This window comes from Engystomops pustulosus, chromosome 11 (assembly GCF_040894005.1).
Source record: "Engystomops pustulosus chromosome 11, aEngPut4.maternal, whole genome shotgun sequence".
Lineage (NCBI taxonomy): Eukaryota > Metazoa > Chordata > Amphibia > Anura > Leptodactylidae > Engystomops > Engystomops pustulosus.
The window spans coordinates 21,997,724-22,019,347 of NC_092421.1; the positions used below are offsets into that span (position 1 = coordinate 21,997,724).

A 21,624-nucleotide genomic window follows, 5' to 3' on the forward strand; every position below is an offset into this window, starting at 1 on the left:
TCGGAGGAGGTCTTATTATATATGGAAATGGCTAAATATCTTTACGTGATTGGGTTAATTAATTGACCCTCTTAATCTTGTATTAGGAAACGTTGTGGCCTCCACCTGGTCTTCTCCAAGACAGCAGTTTAGATCTTTGTGCCGGGTCATTCATAGCATTAAGCGTCTGCTGTAATGAGAACTTTCTATATTTCCTCTTTTTTCCTTTCAGGAGAAATACAAGGAAAGTCCGAGATCTCTGGTGGCAAGGATTACCCCCCAGTGTACGAGGCAAAGTGTGGAGCCTGGCTATAGGGAATGAGCTGAATATCACACCCGGTGAGCACATCTCCTGGTCTCTATGATGTTACTCATCAATGCAGTTAGGATTCTCCTTTATACTCCTATTTTCTTTTCCAGAGCTTTATGAAATCTTCCTCTCTAGAGCTAAGGAGCGCTGGAAAAGCTTCAGTGAGACGACCTCTGAAAATGAATCTGAAGGTAAAAAAACCTCTTTTCTAATACACGACTGCTACTGAAGAGCCTTTCTTTAAAGGATATGTACCATGAATTTGACTGATGGTGGATATCAAGCATAACAGGCTTATTTCTTTTTGCACTAATAGGAACAGGCTTTGGTACCGAAATAAAAAGCACCTTTGCAGCTAAAACAACTTTTAAAAATCTTGTAAATGAGCTGGAAGCTCTCGGGTTGAGGTCGCCTGAGCGCCTCTTGGCATGGCCTGCTTCCAGCTGGGGAGCTAGGGTAGGGCACTGCCCCGCGCTCTCTATGGCACAGTCCTCTAACGTCACCAAATCCTAGCTCCTCGGCCTGGGAGCAGGAGGTACTGTTAGATCTCTATTAAAATCTCTATTAAAGAGATGCTGACAGGCGCTCAGGCTCATTTTACATATTTTTAAAAAGTTTTTTTAGTACCAAATATGCTGGTTGTTTAAGCACTAAAATGTGTTCCGATTGGTGCATGAAGATACAAGTATGTCAGGCTGGATATCTCCCATTACTCAAACTGATAGTAGATGTCCTTTTTTTTTTTTTTTTTTTTTTTTATCAAACATTTTTATTAGGCTTTTACATTTTTTAAAACATAGACATTACCATTCAAGCCAGAAAAACACTCTAAGGCTACATTCACACGACCGTATGAATTCTCCAGTCCCGTATTTACGGGCTGTATGAGCCCGTATATACGTGACGTTTTTCATCCGTAAGCAGCACGTATTTAACCCGTATTTTTATACGTGCCCATAGACTTCTAGGGCATACAGAACTGAAATACGGGAGAAAATAGGACATGCTCTATATTTTAATACCACTAGTATACGGTACGGAACGCTCCAGTGTCAAAAATGGAAATATAAATGGTTGGACGTATTGTCCATTGAAATGAATGTGGCCGTATGTAACCCGTAAAAAAACGGTACATATACGGCCGTTTTCATACGTCCGTGTGAATGTAGCCTAAATCACATAAAACAAGCATAACACCCCCCCCCCCCCTCCCCCGAGCATTGCAGGTATCACTACATGGCAGGATGTACAGACATATATATAATATAATTCTAGATACAGCATGTAAATGGCGTAGATGTCTCTTTTAAAGGGGTATTCTATAAAGAAGCATTGATCTACAATCCTCTGGATAAGGTGGTAAATGCCTGATGAGACCGTGACAGTGACCAGATTTGTGAATTCTGCAGGGCACTTGGTGGAACATGTAGATTTCCATCCAGTGTATCTATTACAAGCAATGCTTTTGTATAAGGGGTTTAGAAACCTTATCTGAAAGACTGTACTTAGTGAATTGGATTATTCATTAAGGTGCCAGGGAGACCTGACCCTGCATGTGACAAATTAGGAGAAGTGTTGGCATGTGCCTTCAGTCCATTTATATTCTGACTATAGAGCGATCAATCTCTGCCCCAACTGCGCAGTTGGAGTCTTTTGCCCTTGGAATGAATTAGATGCGTCGTTGGAGCTATTGATTTATCCAGCATTAAAGAAGATAAATCCAGCGATCCTGAAACTGATGCATGGCTCTTGTAGCTATTGATTTCTTCACCATTTCATAATCTGCACTGATAGTTTATTTTACTCGTAGAAGCGCCGTATGTGTCTCCATTGACGCTTCTTTCCGTGTTTCCTATAGATGCAGGGGTGTCGCTTGCTGACAGAGAAGCCAGCTTGGAGCTCATTAAACTTGACATATCCCGAACATTCCCGTCACTCTATATTTTCCAGAAGGTAAAAGTTTCTTCATGTTTTAAAAGGAGCGTTTTATTTTATGTCTGGTTGGTTATGTTATAAAAGATGCAGAATATTTTAAGAAAGATGAGCGTTATCAAAATTTCGGCAAAAAATAGATATCGTTTGTGTAAAGAAATCTGCGATTTTGGGATATCACTTCTGTATCTATTCCTCATGGGTTTTCTAGATCTCGGCTGTCATTCTCTAGGAATTAGTTTATTATTTTTCTTGTATAAAACGCTTCCCTGATCATGTGATATCGACAAGTAATCCGAAAACAGTAACCTGTGTGTTATAATGAAAACAGTGAGGAATAGATACTGAAACCATATTGGAAAATTGTATAACTGGTGGTTTGTAAGTATGTTTCATTTAATATACGTTGGCAGCTTAAAAAAAAAAAAAAAATCTAAAAACCAAAAACTTTTACTATTATTGTCTTCAATGTAGAAAAAAATATAAATCAAAATAGATCCACAAAAGATCCGTTCTTTTGGAATAGTGAGACACACAAACCACCCAAATCCCCAAACCCAAGTCCCATCTTGCCAAATTCCTTGTATTCAGATGTATTCCTGCTGACAAATACACACCCATCCTGTCAGTGCTCCATGTCTGGATTTTCTAAATGGGCATGTAAACAGGGTTTTGTGTGTGCGCTTATCTTTTTGACACAGAATGTACGTTTCTCAGCAACTTCACCAAGTTTTCTTTCTCTTTTACAGGGGGGGCCGTATCATGACTTGCTGCACAGTGTGCTCGGCGCCTACACATGTTACAGACCAGATGTTGGCTATGTATGTTCAACTTTCATATGAAAAATGTCATCTGCCTCTGCCATAATAATGACATATTAACCCCTTCCCGCCGAGGCCCTTTTTTTTTTATTTTTGGGTTTGAATTTTTCACTCCCCACATTAAAAAATTTTTTTTTTCTACATAAGGATCTCTATGCAGGCTTTTTTTTTCTGCATAACAAATTGCACTTCATAGTGACGGCATTGAATATTCCATGCCGTGCCATGGGAAGCAGGAAAAAATGCATTCAAAATGCAGTCAAATTGGTGAATAAAAAATACATTTGCGCCTTGTGGGTCTGGATTTTACAGCTTTGAGCGCCCCAAATGACATGTTGGTACAATCACAGGGATACCAAATTTGTATAGGTTATATAGTCTTCATTTTGCCCTCTTCTAAAACGCATACGTGATTACGTTTTCAATGCTACCCCATAGACCTGTAATGAGCGCACCATACCATTTCGTACCCCGGGGAAAAGATAGGACATGTCCTATCTTTCCCTGCATTACGGCGCCGTGCGCCATGTATCTCTATGGAGAGGGACGGGGGTGAGCAGAGCTCCTCCTCCTCCTCTCCCGTGCGCTAACGTTTGCCCACCGTGCCACGGTACGGCGTGCACAAGTTCGTGTGAATATAGCCTTACATAGTAGATCTGCCGCATGAATGTGCCTAATGGCAAATCCACAGCCAAAACATAGTGGGGTTTACCCGTCCTGTCGCGATCCCGCGGTACGTTGTCCAACAAGGATTCGGGTCTGCCGCGATTCACTAAGGTCGTGCGTCCAATTTCCTGCATGTGTCGCTATTGCGCTGAGAGCCGCCGGAGTTCACCTTCTTCTTCCCGGTGCATGCGAGTGCTTGATCTTGCGACACAATTCGATCACGTGCGCCAAAAACCAGGGGCAATTCGGCGCAAAATGGAAATAATCGGGAAACCCGATGGAATCGCGGTCCACGGACCACAGTGTGTGTAGTTACCAATAGCCGAACTAAGGTGTATTGGCTTCTGTGCAGGGAGCACCTGTAAACAGATGAATGTGGATGTACCGCCTTCTGTGCTACGGATGCACCATCAATATCTGTAACCCACAATATCCCTTTAAGCCTGAACAGGAGGCTGTGATCATAGTAAACTGAACAGGGTCATGTGCTTAATTGTAGGCCATGTTGTCTGTCTTGTGCTTCCTGTATACAGAATACAGCCACGTCTGTGTCTATTAATGAAGCTCTTCTGTTCCTCTCTCCCCTGCGCAGGTCCAGGGCATGTCCTTCATCGCAGCAGTGCTCATTCTTAACTTGGAAGAAGCTGATGCATTCATAGCCTTTGCGAATCTTCTCAATAAGCCGTGCCAGCTGGCGTTCTTCCGGGTAGATCACAGCATGGTACGCCATACCAATATCTCCGTCATGTGATACAGACTCACACTAGTCATTCTTCATCGTGGACTTGTTGGCTTCCTGATTTGGCAGTGCTGATAAAAGAGCTTTTTTACTGGGGACACAATGCCTTCTGTGATGCAGAGGGAAATATTTTCTCTTATATATCTGAATGGTGCACTTATCAATAATGTTGCACATACAAATACTGAAATGGCCTTATATCTTTTATTCTTATGTATTCGGGGTCTTTGTGAGCTTCATTAGACATCCGTCCTGACTAGTAGTAATTCCTGACAAATTACTCCCTATTGCTGGGATCCCAGACTCTTAAATGTATGGTCTGTGCTCCCCTGTGGCTCCTCGTGCTCTTGTTATATAGGACATAAGGGAGATGATGTATACACATGTAAAGTGCCACAGCACAGTCATGACTTACTTTCTGTTCCATTGGGGCTCCTCTTGCAGGATGTCTATGGGGAGAGCACGCATACTCCATACAGTTGTCATAAACAGTCGTACAAAGCTAGGACCCAAAGTCAAACCTCCGTGTCATGGCTCCACCGATATTAAATCATAGTAGATGCCGGTCATTTCCTCCAGATAATAAGAAATGTTATGTGTCCTGGTGCAAGGGTCTGCCACAGCGTGCAGATCACTCAAGGCTCTAGAATGTGCAGCAGTGGTGATCCATATAGTATATAGACAGAATTATGGGAATGTGGTGTGGGTGGTGGATACATGTCGGCTCTAGACCTACAGAATGACAACTATTTTTCACAGTTTGCTCCAAGGTTTATTACTTCTCATTTATCTATTTTTTTTTTCTCTTTTTAGATGCTGAAATATTTTGCAGCATTTGAAGTATTCTTTGAAGAAAACCTCCCCAAGCTTTTCCTACACTTCAATTCCTATAGTCTTACACCAGACCTCTACCTGATAGACTGGTATGTTATGCAGAATATCTACCTTCCGTTAATTATACTATATGATATGTACCTGCTTTCCTTTAGGCCTCATTGACACGTCTGCATGGTGGCAGCCATAGATGTGCATTGTATGTGGGTGCGGAAAGAACACTTTTTATTACACTCCTTACACTGTGTTGGAGTCAGGTGGCTCGGCCGCGCGACTTCCCTATGAAGAGGGGGGAGCTGCGGTCACCACCTCCTTCTCTAACTGGCTCACGGCACTCGTCCGCTGCTGCATGGGGCCTTACGTGCATTCTGTACCAGGTAAAATGTGATAATGAAAAACTCCAGCCCTTCTTTTAATCACAACTTTTATTGTTCAAAGTCCATATAAACTTTGTTTTTCTTACTCTTTCCTTCCAAAAATTGCAATCTACTAATAAGTTAATAAGGCTGCAGTGCTCTTGGTGGGTGTATCCAGAGCACCGCCCGGTTCCATCTTTCCCGCAGTTATCCTACCCGGAAATGCTCTGCTCCTGATACAGAAGCATTAGATTATTCTCTATTGCGTAGTGTATCTTACCTGTACATTGAATATGCACCAAGCTCTGGAATGAAAAGACCATTTTAAACCACTTTGCTGCCATGTCACATATATAGTATCTGAATTATAAATCCATAACATTATATGCCTATACCATATATTCCCTAAATATGGAGTCTGCCATGCAGCGTGTCACACCTATTCACGCCTTCATGGAATAATTAAAGGGGTATTCCGGGAATATGAACATCTGGTACAAAAAGCTAAATACTATAAATGAATGAACATGCCATAACTCAATGTCATTAATCACAAAATGGAGATTAGTTTGCTTTTATGATTCACAAAATTTAATGGGCTTTGTAAAGTAGGCAGAGTTACTATAAAGATGTCTGTCAACTACAACTTCCATGATGCCTCAGTTCTTAGTAACTCCTCCTCCCTCTCATGCTCTGCTTCCAGTGATGATGTAACAGACTGTCCTGCTCTGTTTCCATAGTAATGATGTGTAACTGCCATCACTGCACATTACATCACTTAGGTGGTGTCCTACCACAGCACTGGCCATACTGGATGCACTGCTACCAACCGACTACAGCCAAACATAGTGGTGTTCACATGACCTGCCCAGGAAGGTGCAGGACATGTGATGTGGACATGTGACCAGCGGCCATCTTCTGTCCTGTTTTTTATGCTTTGCAACCTAAATAGAGTAAAGCTCAGCATCTTGGCTTTCACATAATATGATCCAATCCTAACGTTATATTCTAGTTGTAGTCTGTATTGCATATGCGATAAAAAGAAGCTGGTTTTTCTGCGACTTGCATCTAGAAATTCCAACCCTAAGGCTACATTCACACTGCCGTTGCCTGCCGTACTGTAGCACGGTGTGCACACGGCAGTGCCCTCTCCAAAGGAATACACAGTGCACGTCAGCGTATGCTGTTGAAAGATAGGACATGGCGTTACGGTGTCACACGTGTACTGCACTGTACCGCTCCCGTACGGCGCCATTCGCCCATTGCCTTCTGTGGGGGCCGTATATCGCCCGTATATACCTCCCCCATAAGGCAGTGTGAATGTAGCCTAAATAAGAAATCTTTATACAATGTGTATATATGTATGTGTATTTACAGGCGGTCCCCTACTAAGGACACCAGACTTGCAGATGACCTGTAGTTAAAGACGGACCCCTGTGACCTCTGGTGAAGCTCTCTGGAAGCTTTACTTTATTCCCAGACTGCACTGATCAGCTGTAAGAGGTCTGAAACTTATTTGACAATCCTTGATCCCATTGCAGCACAAAATTTTGAAACTCCCATTGTCACTGGGGCAAAAAAAAAATTCTGGATCTAAATATGGATAAAATATGCAGTTTTGACTTGCATACAAATTGTACTTAAGAACAAACCTATGAAACCTATCTTGTATGTAACCCGGGGACTGCCTGCATATATGTGTAACCCATGTTGGTTTGTATATATTTAGTGCACATGACAGGCCTCGGCTCTTCATTCTTCCTGGTTTTCCCCCTGCTGGAGTCTATACGCTGCGCTTTGAATGAAATGCCTTTGACTTTTCTTTGCCTGCAGGATTTTCACTTTGTACAGTAAATCGCTGCCACTTGATCTCGCCTGTCGAGTGTGGGACGTGTTCTGCAGGGATGGAGAGGAGTTCTTGTTTAGAACAGCTCTGGGAATCCTGCGGCTCTATGAAGATATCCTATTACAGATGGACTTTATTCATATAGCACAGTTCCTCACCAAACTGCCGGAGGACATTACATCTGAGAAGCTCTTCAGCTGTATAGCAGCTATACAGATGCAGAACAGTAATAAAAAGTGGACCCAGGTGAGCCGGAGAGCCCAGTGCAATGTTTGCTTTTGGATATGACACGTTTTAGTCTTGTGATTTAAAGGGCTTGTCCGAAGCTTGAAAATCTTTGCTGCTTTATTTCAAAAAACGGCGCCACACCTGACCATGGTTTGTGCCGGTATTGCAATAACAGGGGCTACACATTGTCAGGAGAGGAGCTGTTTTTGGAATAAAGCTGCTATGTTTTTCCAACCTCTGGGCAACTCTTTTGAGATGCTGATCGTGCAACTTCATTGTTTTTACATCCATTGATGTCTTCTTAAAGGGGTCGTCCACTTTCGGCAAATGAAGTTATACCATTTTTCAATGTACTTTCTGTATCAATTTCTCAGTTTTGTAGATCATCGCTTCCTGACCTATAGAAAGATTCTGGGTGCTGTCACACAATTCATTTTTAAAATGTGATCAAAACGCACAGGGAACATGTGATGAGCAATCAGCACCAGGTGTCTTGTAATGTCTAAATGCAAGACATTGGGTGCTGATTGCTGATCACATATGCATTTAAACGCAAACACATGCTATCGGCCCTGGTCCGCCCCTGTGCGATTTGATCACATTTTAAAACTGAATCAAAACGCTATCGTGAGACAGCGCCACCTATGTTTCCTTCCAGTGAATAGAAATCTGATTACTGTGCACAGCCGTGCACCTGCGTGATATCACGTCACAACTCTCCACCTCTGACTATACATTTCTATCCATTGGAAGGAAACCTAGAAGTTTGGGTTTTTTTTTTATAAAATAACAACAAGACGAGTTCTAGAAAACCCTAAGGAATTGATAAAGAAAGTATATTGGAAAATGGTACAGCTCTTCATTACACAAATAATTTGAATTATTTGCTGAAAGTGGACGACCGCTTTAAGCTTTGCAGATATTCTTTAAAGTTATGTTTATTTCTAACTTACAGTAGACTCTCTGGGACATTCCGGGTATCGGTGAATATTCTGTTGTGCACGGTTTCGAAAAATTGTAGCCGAAAAATTTTGAGACCTTTTTAGAGATGGTGAAAACTCTCCAGAGGACCCCCCTCACCGGGCATTTGCTTCATATGCCATAGTGCTGCAGTATATCATGGATGCAATCGGACCATTGCACCTTCTAGTAAAAGTGAAAATTTTACAGCTTATCTTGCAAAAAATAAATGAAAGAAACCTTTACTAGCACTGTTGAGGGGGAATTAACCCCTTCCCGCCAATACCTTTTTTTTTTTTTTTTTTTGCGGTTCCAATTTTCACTCCTCTCCTTTAAAATTGATAACTTTTTTTTTTCCCGTGTACAAGGCTGTTCAAGGGCTTGTTTTCAGTGTATCAAATTGTCCTTAATATTCCATGTTGTGTACTGGGAAGCTGGAAAAAGTGGTGGAATTGACAGAAATCACATGTGCGCCATTTTCTTGGGGACGCTGTTTTCACGTCTTTTAATGTGTGCTATAAATTACACTGCTGCTTTGATTGGGTCGGTATGATTAGACGTGGCGTATATAGGTTTTATGTTTTGTACTAAAAAGAAAAATTTCTTTGTCCGACTTGTTGTAGAATCTTATTGGCTGACGTCGTGTATTAACCCAATGGGCTCATGTTGTCTTCTCTCCATTGTCATATTATTGTCCTTTCTGTATTGCAGGTCTTCACATCACTAATGAAGGATTACAAAGAGGGTGACAAAAACAGCCCCGCGTCCAAAACTTAACCAATGCGACCCTTCTGACTAGATGAAACCACTCTAAGAAGCAGAGGGGCGCGCCGTGTCCTAGGATTGAGAACCACTACAGACTAGTAGGAATTGAGGATCCCTCCCAGGGAATTGCACATTGACTGCCGGGACATAGACACAGAACCGGTCCTCCTCTTGTCAGTATTAAGAAAAAATCCCAGTTCTGTGCGTTTGTTATCTGGAGGACACTGGGCTTGTTCTATTACAAATACATGGGTAATATTTAATATACAAACAAAATATTTAATGCAATAAACCTTTGTAGCGGGACTTGGTACACTAAGTTTTCCAGTATACCTAGAAAAATGATGCACTTTTTTTTTGTTCTCCTTTTTGGTAACAGCGCGAATGCTTCTACCAGATCTCAAACTACAGTCTGAACCCAACTCATTGGTACCTATAGATATAGACCAGCTCCACCGTGGACCAAATGCATTGTGGGTATAACATCGGGCTTTGTAATATCTGCGGGTTACAGGAGGAATGATGCACAAACGCCGTACACTCACTCCTAGCACATTGTCCACACTCCTCTGACAGTAATGGGATTCTGTACAAATTTTACATTATATTAGTGTGTACTCCACAACCAGAATTGTAAAGCAAGCACATCCACTGACTTTAAAGGGAACCTGTCAGCAGAAACAAACTACTACCTGCAGTAACACCATCCAGATCATGTTTCTTTCATAGGTCATCGTGGTGGCATCACCCAAAATAAGAAGTGAGATGTAAATTTAACGTTTGGAGGCACAGGGTTTAGGACTGAAGTCAAGCTCTCCTCTAACCCTACTATATACCCTGTGCTGTTATGTCTTTGTATGCGGTTACAGAGAAGGCGGGATCTGAGGCTAGGAGAGCTTGACTTCAGTGCTAAACTCTCTACCTCTGCTTATACATCCAATTTGTCTATTCTGGGTGATGCCACCACACCAGGCCATGAAAGAAGCTTGATTTGGCAAATGTACATCATCTTTATAACATAATGGTAGAGGGGTTTTTGTAGGTCAGTTTTTGCTGACGGGTTCCCTTTAAGTAACACGCATGCAGGAGTAGATTGGCAGTACTTGACTTATTTTTTTAATATTTCTTTTAATTTTTTTCTTTTTTGCTGTTTTTTTTTTTTTTTTACCCACAGCCAGGGTCCTGTGCCTCGCTTATCACATTGTATCCCTTTTACGTGGAAGGTATCTGTAATGTACCTCAGCAGAGCCACTTCACGTCACATCAAATTTTCTCCTTCTCTTGTCTCCTCTTGTGTTTAGTACCATTTGTCGTTCCCATTTGATCTAGATAACTTGGTACATACAGTAAACTTATTGTTATTTTGTTATATTTGGGCTTACCCACAATCCTGGTGGGGCTATCGCTCGGCACTGTAACTTTCCTCTGCTTATCTCCTCCTTTCCCTTGATCTGGTATTGCATTTAAAGAGGACCTGTCACCTAAATTTTCGGCACTAGGAGCTGCTTGCTTTAGTATGCAGCTCCTAGTGCCGAAAATTTAGGTGGCAGGTCCTCTTTAAAGCTGTGAATTCTACAAATAAGATTGTTCTGTGTCTGGACCTCAACTATATCCCATCTCCTCAATGACTGTCATCAAACCGCTCACCTTAACCCCCTGTGTTCGCTGCTAAATTTGTAAAGACTGTATAAGGATCAAGTAGTGAATTCTACAAACTGACAAACCATAAAGTGTTGACGTCCCTCCCTGTTTGTCATTTGGGATTTTAGTATTCAAATATTTTCTAATAAAATGTAAAAGGATTTGGATAACAATCAGATAACAATCTAGCTACAGTACATTGCCTTCCCGATCTACACTGCTCTTTCTTTGTTGGCTTCTTTTCATATGATAACCAATGTTTTTATCTCCTATCCAAGTCCTGTATCTTTGGAGATCCTGACCCGAGAGGGCACGTTGCTCCCTACTAAGGTGGGAGGTAATCGCAACATTTTAGTGGCACAGATGGGAAATTGTATCTATGTGCTGATAATGATTATCTCAAAACACAAAAAGTACTTAGACCCATAAAGATTTACGGTTAGTGGGCCTTAATTTGGAAGGGGGGGGAGGGGGGTAGAAGCATGTCATGGGATGTCACACAGGTGCACGCTGGGTTATATCCCTGGTCATGGGATGTCACACAGGTGCACGCTGGGTTATATCCCTGGTCATGGGATGTCACACAGGTGCACGCTGGGTTATATCCCTGGTCATGGGATGTCACACAGGTGCACGCTGGGTTATATCCCTGGTCATGGGATGTCACACAGGTGCACGCTGGGTTATATCCCTGGTCATGGGATGTCACACAGGTGCACGCTGGGTTATATCCCTGGTCATGGGATGTCACACAGGTGCACGCTGGGTTATATCCCTGGTCATGGGATGTCACACAGGTGCACGCTGGGTTATATCCCTGGTCATGGGACGTCACACAGGTGCACGCTGGGTTATATCCCTGGTCATGGGATGTCACACAGGTGCACGCTGGGTTATATCCCTGGTCATGGGATGTCACACAGGTGCACGCTGGGTTATATCCCTGGTCATGTGATATGAGCCATGCACCTGTGTGACATCACATGACCAAGGCACGGTTTTAATCCACAGGAAGTAAACACTGAAGATTCCTATACAATAACTGCAATCCGAGATCTAGCGAGGAATTGATACTGCAAGTATATCGAAAAATTGTATAACTCTTCATTACAAAAAAAATATCAATTGTTTGCTGAAAGTGGACAAACCCTTTAATTCAAGCGTCTGTGTAGTAGACACTATCAGGACCTACCCACCCAATGACAGTTGTATTTTCTCCAATTTTTTTGCTTTATGTAAGTTTTTTGTGAAATGTTTTTGAAAAGATGAAATTTTATTTTCTCATCTTAAGAATTTGTTTTTATCCTTTTAGTAAGTCTCTTTAAAAATGTATACAGGGTACCTAGGGATTGTAAGAAATAAGACATGTCTCTGTGCACAAACATCTAAAGACACACAATCTGAGCCGGACAGATAGACACCACACAGCACATATGTCATGAGGGGCCTATCCGGTTTCCAGCTTTTCTTTAAATGCTCACTAACTTTTCAACACATTTTGCAAAAAATCAACCTCCAGAGTTTCTATCTTGCTTCAAATGCTCGATTTAGACGAGTTCTTATTAATACTTCTCTATAAAGTGCTACTTGACCCAACTGATGCTTCTGGAGTAAGAACGTGTAGCAAGCAGGGGCGTAACTAGAAGCTGATGGGCCCCAGTGCAAAGTCTGTGCCAGGCCCCTGACTATAATGTATGGTTTATAGTACTAGTCTTCTTATATGGGAAAGTGACACCATAAGGGCCCCCTAAACCTCTTGGGTCCAGGTGCAACCGAAACCCCTACACCCCCTCAAGTTACACCCCGGGTAGCAAGCGTCTCCACCAGCTTCAGACAACTGAGAAATAGAGAAGGTCTATAAAGAAATCTACTGTGTCATTTGTGGATAGAATCTGCTTTATTACATTAGGAGGGTTTGTCCAGCTTGATAATGGTGAGGGGCTACATGAGCATGATTGGAGATTTAAGCTTTCCTTCAATGACCTTTGAAGTATTCTGTATGACTTTTTGGTAACACTAAGCCAATCAGGTTTTCTAGTTACACTACATTGCGAAGACATTTCTTCTATTCGATACATAAGTATACAGGCAGTCCCCGGGTTACATACAGGATAGGGTCTGTAGGTTTGTTCTTAAGTTGAATTTGTATGCAAGTCGGAACTGTATATTTTATCATTGTAACCCCACCAGAACTTTTTTGGTCTCTGTGACAATTGGATTTTAAAAATGTTGGGTTGTCATAAGAACCAGGATTAACACTAAAGCTTCATTACAGACACCTGTGATAACTGTTATAGATGTTTATTGTAGCCCGGGGCTAAAGTACAGTAAATTACCAACATCCAGAGGTCCGTTTGTAACTAGGGGTCGTATGTAAGTCGAGTGTTCTTAAGTAGGGGACCGCCTGTATATGTCTTTCATTGCTCCTTGTGAGGTGACCTCAAAGAACCAAATGTGAATGGTTGTTGTAAAATGTGCAATACTGAGCGCCCATTGTTCTGTCCGTTATGTAACCTGCTATACAGAAATAATTTTTGTGGGTTCTTAGCTTTGTGATGGCCGTTCTGCACCGTATTTCTTTCTAGTTGCTACTTATGCAGTGATTTATGTCAATGCTATCGGCTGTGCGGTAAGGTTGTCCGTATATATCGAAAGCTGAATGGCTCTTGTCCCTGTTAACAATGGGGACAGTCCTGATTTAGCATTTCAGAGAGAGCGACTCTCAATGTGCCCCCAATCCCATTGGTCCGTTTTCTTTAAGAAATGAGCCAGTAAAGTGAAAAACTCTAAGCATATACATCAAATTAGTCTATAGGCCCCCCAGTAGAAGCTTCTCTCCCGATATGATGATTGAAATCCAAGATGTCCGCCCTTCCAAACTTCTGTTGGAGATTTGAATGTCCTTTCATATAAAACATTGCTGGGCCTACTCTTATCAAATACATTTGACCAGTTTTGGTAAAGGTACATAACATGGCCCTAAAGTGGCACTCCATCAGTTACCGGGTCAAATATATGCAGAAATATACATGTATATCTCTGATTCACCAGCCAATGAATCATGTTGTACAAAATAAGAACATTTTAATTTACAGTTAAACAACTTTTTGTAGCTGCTGAAGTTGTGTAATACTATAAAATACTTGAGCCGATTTTTAATGGACCTTTTATACCAGAATTTTAACAGTTTTAAAGGGAAATTCACTGAATTTTCACTGTGACCCTCTGAATTTCCAAAACCTAAAGTAGGCTGTTTTTATAAGTTAGACAAACCGTTTTGGAACGATTTCTTATTGGGAAATTTGACAGTAGATTTAAAGATTGTCTAGCAGGGAACTTGGTTTTGGATATCTGATCCCATTGTTGCCTTCTAGGAGGCGTCTTGGACAAACTCTACAAAAGGCTTCTGGTCTATAATTTTTTTTTAAATTATGGTGGAGAGTTGTTCCAGGTTAAATCAAATCAAAAGGCAAGGGGGTACTGTCTCCGTCTGGAGAAAACAAGGTTAAATCACTAGAGGCAACAGGGCTTCTTTACTAGGAGAACTGTCAGTCAGTGGAACAGTCTGCCTCAGGCGCTGGTCACAGCAGGAACAGCAGAGAGCTTCAAGAAATACATCTAAATAACATTGATGGTTATGTTATATAGAATTGTTTCTCCTTGATAAATACATTCCTCATCCAATCCCTTCCCTTCCTTGGTTGAACTTGATGGACATGTGTCTTTTTTTTTTTTTTTTTTTTTCAACCGCATAAACTATGTTAGGCTACATTCACACACATGTATGGGGGACGTATATACGGCCGATATACGTCCCCCATACACTTCTATGGGCTCACGGCCCTGTACAGGAGCGGTACGGTGCATCACACGTGCGGCACCGTACCGCTCCGTAGCACGGGAAAAGATGGGACATGTCCTATCTTTTCCCGTGATACGGCGCCGTGCGCTGTATCTGCCTATGGAGAGGGGCGGGGGTGAGCGGCGCTCATCCCCTGCTCCTCTCCGCAGCGCCGATGTATGCCCGCCGTACTACGGTACGGCAGGCATACATTGTGTGAATGTAGCATAACTCTTCAGTCCAAAGTAAAAAATGTAACCATACAATGACAGTAAACACAGGGTGCCCTTTAAAAAAAAAAAAAAAAATATGAATAAAAATTTGCTGCATTTTGTTTGTCTATTTTGGTGTCCTGTTTACTTGTCACAAAGCAGAGGCAACACTTCACAATTTTCAAAGGTCCTTTAGCCCACTAACCTCTCACATCTATCCCGGGAAGGGGTGGTTTTTTGACCTGTAAACAACTGTGCTTGTGGCAACCAACAGGACTCCGAAATGGCCAAAAATAGGCAGTTTTTTATTTTATTTGAATATTTACATTTATTTAACTTTGATTAAATTTCATGGATGTTGTGTATTTTTTTTTCCAACTGCAGTTTTCTTGAACTCCTCCTGAGGTCTCCTGAGGCAACTACCGTTTCATGATATTGTGTGTTTGTTTCTTATTAGTATTTTGGTAGTTTCTCACTTTTTTGTACAGATTCCTTGTATGTGTGCAGGCAAAAAAAAATAAAAAGCTGTAACCTGTTCAATGTATTACCAAGGCCTGGACAGCAATGACGGGGGACCGGCTCACATTTCTCCCGTTTTTGTGTTGCTGCTCTTTGATCCTAGTCCACGCGTGTAAACTCGAATGTTACATATAATTTATGTATTTCTTTTGCGTCATTGAAAGTATTTCTAATTTTTTTTTTTTTTTTTTTTTTGTGGCTATTGTACAGTTTTCTTACTTTTCAAGTATAAACCTGTATATAAAACATGTACATAGAAGGGACTTAGCCTTCATTTCAGACCACTAGATGAACAATTCCTATGTAAATAAAACTTGGAAGCTAAAGCTTTTACACTGTTGTTTTGTTTTATTGTTCGGGAGAAAAAAAATGTATATACAGCATGTCCATGTATTTATGGCGTGTATGTATGTGTGTGCAGTGTATATGCTGTGTATATACGCTGTATGTGTGTATAAACTCTTTATGGGGGAGATTTATCACTCATGCAAATGTGTATGCATGAGTGTAAAACTTTGTGTATATAAATGTGTGTACAAATAGGTCTATCTGTTTTTAAGGGGAAGGTGGGGCCCCATGCAGAAATCTGCTATGGGGCCTTGCCTCCTAGTTGCACAGTTTATTGAAATTTTAGATATGCCAAGTATTTGCCTTTAAAGTACAACTGTAAATTATAACAACTTTTGCCTAACTAAGCAAAAATAAGCATTTCTCTAATTTACTCTAATTAGATATCTGCAGCTACTAGCAGATATTTTACCTTGTCCCTCCAGGTTACTCTCCCTTTGTCATGCTTCCTGGTTACCATGGGATACTGTATAGCACAGCTAGAGACTAGAGCAGTGATGGCAAACCTTTTAGAGACCGAGTGCCCAAACTACAACAAAGACTTGTTTATTTATCGCTAAGTGCCAACACAGAAATTTAATTTGTGATTTATACTCCCTTCTCTGTCACAGTTTTCATTGATACCAGCACCCTGAGGCACCGATAATGCAGAAAATAGTCCCAGGTAGTCCTGTCACTTTAAAATAGCTCTGTGCACAGCAAGTCCTGGGCTGTCTGGGACTGCAGGAAGATACCTGGAGTCATCTCTGGTGATGGCCTGAGTGCCCACAGAAAGGGCTCCGAGTGCCACCTCTGGCACCAGTGCCATAGGTTAGCCATCACTGGACTAGAGGATGCCTGTTGAGAGGGGCAATAGTAGGAGTGCAAGAAAACAGGACCATGAGTGATGTCACAAGTCATGTGACAGGTCATCCAATTATAAACATGCTGTCCTGATTCATGTGATTGGCCTGGCCTCAGTGCCCTTAGCTTATGTCGCAACCAGGAAGTGCTGAATATGATTTTATAAGAAGGGATGATAGATATACCAGGCTGTATCTAAGGTCCCACGAGTGCTCACTGTACCGTGCTGTGGCCATAAAAAGGTAGAGCCTGCTCTGTGGCAGAAAGTTTGGGCTTGCCTCTCCTCTCCAGGGCATCTGCCGTATATGCACTTATACAGGTGTGTGCATGGAGCCTAAAACTAGGAAGAAGCCAGCAGCATGATACAGCTATGGTTGGGCTCTTTTCAGCTGTGCTAAACCTATTTTTTTTGTCTATAACTTTATAGTTACTCTTAAATCCTGATTTTCTTATCACTCTAGCAGCACTGAGATGTGTGCAGGCATTCCCAGTGCCCGTTTACTGTAGGGGAGGAGCTTCACTACTGAGCAGGAGCAAAAATTGCATCCACATTAATATCAACTAAAAACCTACGTACTTGCATCAGAAATGGAACAGACCTTTTTAATTCGTATGAAAAAAAATATATATTCTGCACATACTGCGTGCAACTAATTGTCACAAAATACTATATAATTTTGGAGTTGGAGTAAATCCGACACCACCAAAATGGTCACTAAATCCACGGACCACACGACTCCTCATCACTGCCCATCACAGGCATATATATTACATACTACTTAGTTTTTGATGTATAACCCAGACCTACTATGGATGTATATATTTATGGTTCTAAATGTTTGGCCTAGCAGAACGACCACAGCCTAACACAGAAGTCTGAGAACTATAAAATACGCTACAAATCGGGATTTCCATAGCAATGGATCGGGGAAAGTTTAGTGCCGCTGCCTGGTTCTGCGTTCTCCTGCATGTGATGATATGAAAGTGCTGTAGGAACAGTGTAAGAGTCTTGAGTCTCCTCCTGTTACTAAGCCCATTAACGTTTAACGCTGTCAGCCGTTACACACTTACTAATTAACACCAGCCACAGGAAGCTCTTAATGATCTTGTCAATGTACACAAAGCATTATGTGCTACAAATGCAAATTCCTTTGTGACTGCACCTATATTCCCCAGCCATGTGCTTTCCCCTCTTTAACCCTTTAAAGGAAACGTACCATGTGATTTTATGCATTATGAAGCAAACATACCTTGAGAATGCTGTAGCTACACTGATGCAGGATCATATCTTGGTTAATCCCTGTGCTGAGTGGTTTTGCTGATAAAACAGTTATAACATTATGATAATGAAGCTCTGTCACTTCTATGGCTGGTTCAGCGCTTCTCCTAGCAAATAAGTTATTCTCTGCAGGAGAGGATGATGTAATCCCTGGGTTGTGCCTGAAGGCAGAATAATCAATTGCTGCACCATCCCCCAGCTGCTGTGTATGAGTGATCCAGCTCAGGTTGATTAGTCATGTCTTGACTACCCTCCATTTGTAATTACAAGCTCATGTAATGTGTTTATCAAGGCAGCCAGTCTGACCCAGCTTTCCCAAGGTCCAGAATGTTATGTTTTTTCAGCAAAACCACTCAAATCAGGGATTAACCAAGATATGATCCTGCATCAGTGTAGCTACAGCATTCTCAAGGTATGTTTGCTTCATAATGCATCAAATTAAATGGTAGGTTTTCTTTAAGGACAGAGGTTATTCATCTCTGAACTCAAAAACCCATAGTATTGCCTTGAAACGATAAAACTTGTCAGCCAACATTCACCTATGTACCCATATAAGACATTGATTCTGTTTAGAAACGGAATCAAAGCGCACTTGGCCATGCCACAGCCTGAACGCATGCACTTTTCTATGGAAATGCATGTGATGGGTAACCAGCACCCAGTGTCTAGTATTGTTTAAATGCAACACATCAGGTTCTGGTTACCGATTGCTTGTGTCTCCTTAGAAACGCCTATATGGTCAGGCTGAGCCGTCCCCCCCGCACCCGAGCGCTGCATGTATGGATGCAGCACTAGCGGTACTTGTGTCCGCAACCTGAGAGTGCTTTCACATGATGCATTGATGTGTTTTTGACGCATTCCAAAGGCTTTAGTCTTGATCAGAAGCTGAGGTTACATTGCGTTTTAGCAGATGTAGTAGGAACGCAATGTAACCTCAGCATGTGATGAAGGCTGAAGCCTTTGGAGTGCATTGGAAGCATTCGCTAATATACTGTAACCTGGGGGTGTGGTTTGGCCATGGAAGCATCAGACTGCTTTCCTTGTGAGCTCCCGTGCTGGACCCGGGGAACTAGCCCAGATATATATTGATTTTACCCGAAATTCTCACCTGCATGGGTGCAAAGAAGAGGAAAGGAGCTGGGGCCACTGCTGCACCTCACACCGGCTCCTCGACGCGGCACATCGCCTCTTATATGACTGGCTGGGCCACAGAGGGCCGAAGTAGACGTGCCTGTCATGGCAGACCTCACCGACCTGGCACCTCCTCCACAGTCCTTGGGGCCAAACATCTCTCCTCCCGGTGGAGCGATCCTGGACTCCCCAAATGCAGAGCGGGAGCCGCACCCGCTGATCCCAGCCGCCTCTCCAGGTTCCAAGATGTACTATGCTCTGTGGGGACTGGGGGAGTGCTAGAAATGGGTCTCCTGGTGACAGGTTCCCTTTAATCCCTAATCTGGAGTAATCTCAACAATTTATCACCAATTGAGATACTTCTATATGAATTGGCTTATTAGCGCCCCACCTTAGCTTCCCCCAATTTTTTCCTCTTCGTTCCTCACTGTATATACCGGTCACACTTTGGGGTTTCTGGTGGTTTTGGAGCTGTGGGAGCTGCTTGACTAAGCCAGCCTTCCACTTTGGTGAGAGAAAACCATTTTCCGCACGATTGAGAACCCGTCCCCAGAGTGGGCTACAAACCGCATCTCAACAAGTGGTCATCAGGTGATTGGTTTTCTTCTCACTCACTCACCACACCTCGGCCCTAACAATATCACACGAGGCGCCGTCCTCTCCTGTTGTTTTTTGTGTTCCTTCTACATACACTCGCAGGGAAACCAGGCAACTTTTGGAGCCGACCCAACAACGTTTGAGGGAATGCTCAACTCTTCCACTCCACCTACACATCTTATTTCTCAAATTTATTCTATCTTGAAAGACGAGCTGCACCCAGAGGATCCAGCATTTCTGGTGAAATGGGAGCAGGAACTGGGTGTTAAGTTCGGCCCACAAGAAAAAAAATGAAACTGTCTTGTGCGTGCTCTGCACAGGAGAAAACGCTAAGGATTGGGTTATCAATCAAGATTCTAAATCGCAGGTCCATATTGTTTTAACCCCTGTGAAACACTTAAAGGGTTAATAGAATACGTTGAGGGGTGAAATTTTTATAGTGGGGTAATTTATGGGGTTTTACTATTATTTAGGCCTCTCAAAGTCACTTGGAAGATAAGTTTTCCCTCAAAATGTGAGTTTTGGCAATTTTCATGAAAATGAGAAAAATGCCATCTAAAGTTCTGCGCCTCATAACATCCTAGAAAAATGAGAGGACGCCTAAAATATCATCCCAACATAAAGCAGATATTCCGTAAATGTTATTTATCAAACTTTTTGGGTAGTTTTACTTCCTGTCTGGAAAGCAGAACATTTTAAACTTGGAAAATGAATAATTTTTACGAACTTTTGCAGAATTGACGCTTTTTTTCAGAAAGAATCGCAAAACGTATCACTTAAATTTTACAACTAACATGAAGTACAATGTGTCACGAGAAAACATTCTCAAAATCACCCGAATATGTTAAAGCGTTCCGAAGTTATAACCAATTATCGTGAGACAGGGCAGATATCGAAAAATCGAGTCTGGTCATTGAGCTGAAAACTAGTGTCAGTGATACAATGTTGACAGCAATATAATTGGGCAAATCTCTTCTCAGCTGTTTGGAAATGCATGCACAGTTTGTTGCATCTTGTGTTGTACTTTAGATGGATCATACAGGATCATACAGGATTCTACACAATTTCCAAGCTGGGAATGAGATCTCTGTCCCACAAGGATGGGAATGCTGGGAATGCACTGCGCTCTGTGTACAATAGCGCCCTCTGCTGACAACAGAACGTAGAGACGTAGTTCAGCATTCTGCCGGCAGATGGCGCTGTGATGATTACTTTGCGCTGCGTCCTGTCTAGCCGGCGGTGATGACGTCGTCTATGTGCGGCGCTTCCTGTGGCCACACGTGTGTAGTGGAACCGGGGAGCGGAGCATCATGAAGCCGGTGAGTGGGGGCTCTGCCAGGAGTCATATTTCTGTGACATTCATCCACTGCGGTCCATTGCTCGCTGTTATCAGCTATTGCAGACTAGGGAGAGACTGGGCAGTTCTGTGAGGGCGGCTGCTCCAGTCATGGGGATGTATACACGGACTACAAGGCCCAGCATGTCCTCACAGCTGCAGGCACCAGATATGCGATATGAATCTTTATTATGTTATCAAGAGGTTTTCCATGGATTAAAAGAAAACAAAACTTGTTCCACTATTTACACTCCTAATAAATCACTTCCTGTTCTCGGCCCCCTGTCTGTTACACTGCTGCTTATTGGCCACCAGGGCAGAGCTGGAGCACCCTGGAGCTGGGTGCTGCTATGGGAGACACATTGTGATACATTTGTGTAAATAGGGATTTTCCGGTATATTACTCTAGACCAGTGATGGGGAACCTTTTAGATATCGAGT

General features: G+C 42.3%; 2 protein-coding genes across 3 annotated transcripts in view; both read left to right on the forward strand.

Moving 5' to 3' along the window:
* TBC1D12 (TBC1 domain family member 12) overlaps nucleotides 1-15,982 on the forward strand; it is a 54,300-nt gene extending 38,318 nt beyond the window's left edge. For both annotated transcript variants that reach the window (XM_072131115.1, XM_072131116.1), the window contains 8 exons: nucleotides 212-318; nucleotides 400-480; nucleotides 2,148-2,242; nucleotides 2,971-3,042; nucleotides 4,301-4,429; nucleotides 5,261-5,370; nucleotides 7,471-7,729; nucleotides 9,383-15,982. In XM_072131115.1, coding sequence (XP_071987216.1) covers nucleotides 212-318; nucleotides 400-480; nucleotides 2,148-2,242; nucleotides 2,971-3,042; nucleotides 4,301-4,429; nucleotides 5,261-5,370; nucleotides 7,471-7,729; nucleotides 9,383-9,448 — 919 coding nt within the window. In that variant the 3' untranslated portion in view covers nucleotides 9,449-15,982. The remainder of the gene's footprint in view (nucleotides 1-211; nucleotides 319-399; nucleotides 481-2,147; nucleotides 2,243-2,970; nucleotides 3,043-4,300; nucleotides 4,430-5,260; nucleotides 5,371-7,470; nucleotides 7,730-9,382) is intronic.
* A 5,040-nt stretch (nucleotides 15,983-21,022) lies between these two features.
* NOC3L (NOC3 like DNA replication regulator) overlaps nucleotides 21,023-21,624 on the forward strand; it is a 46,452-nt gene continuing 45,850 nt past the window's right edge. The window contains exon 1 of the mRNA XM_072129846.1: nucleotides 21,023-21,166. Coding sequence (XP_071985947.1) covers nucleotides 21,158-21,166 — 9 coding nt within the window. The 5' untranslated portion in view covers nucleotides 21,023-21,157. The remainder of the gene's footprint in view (nucleotides 21,167-21,624) is intronic.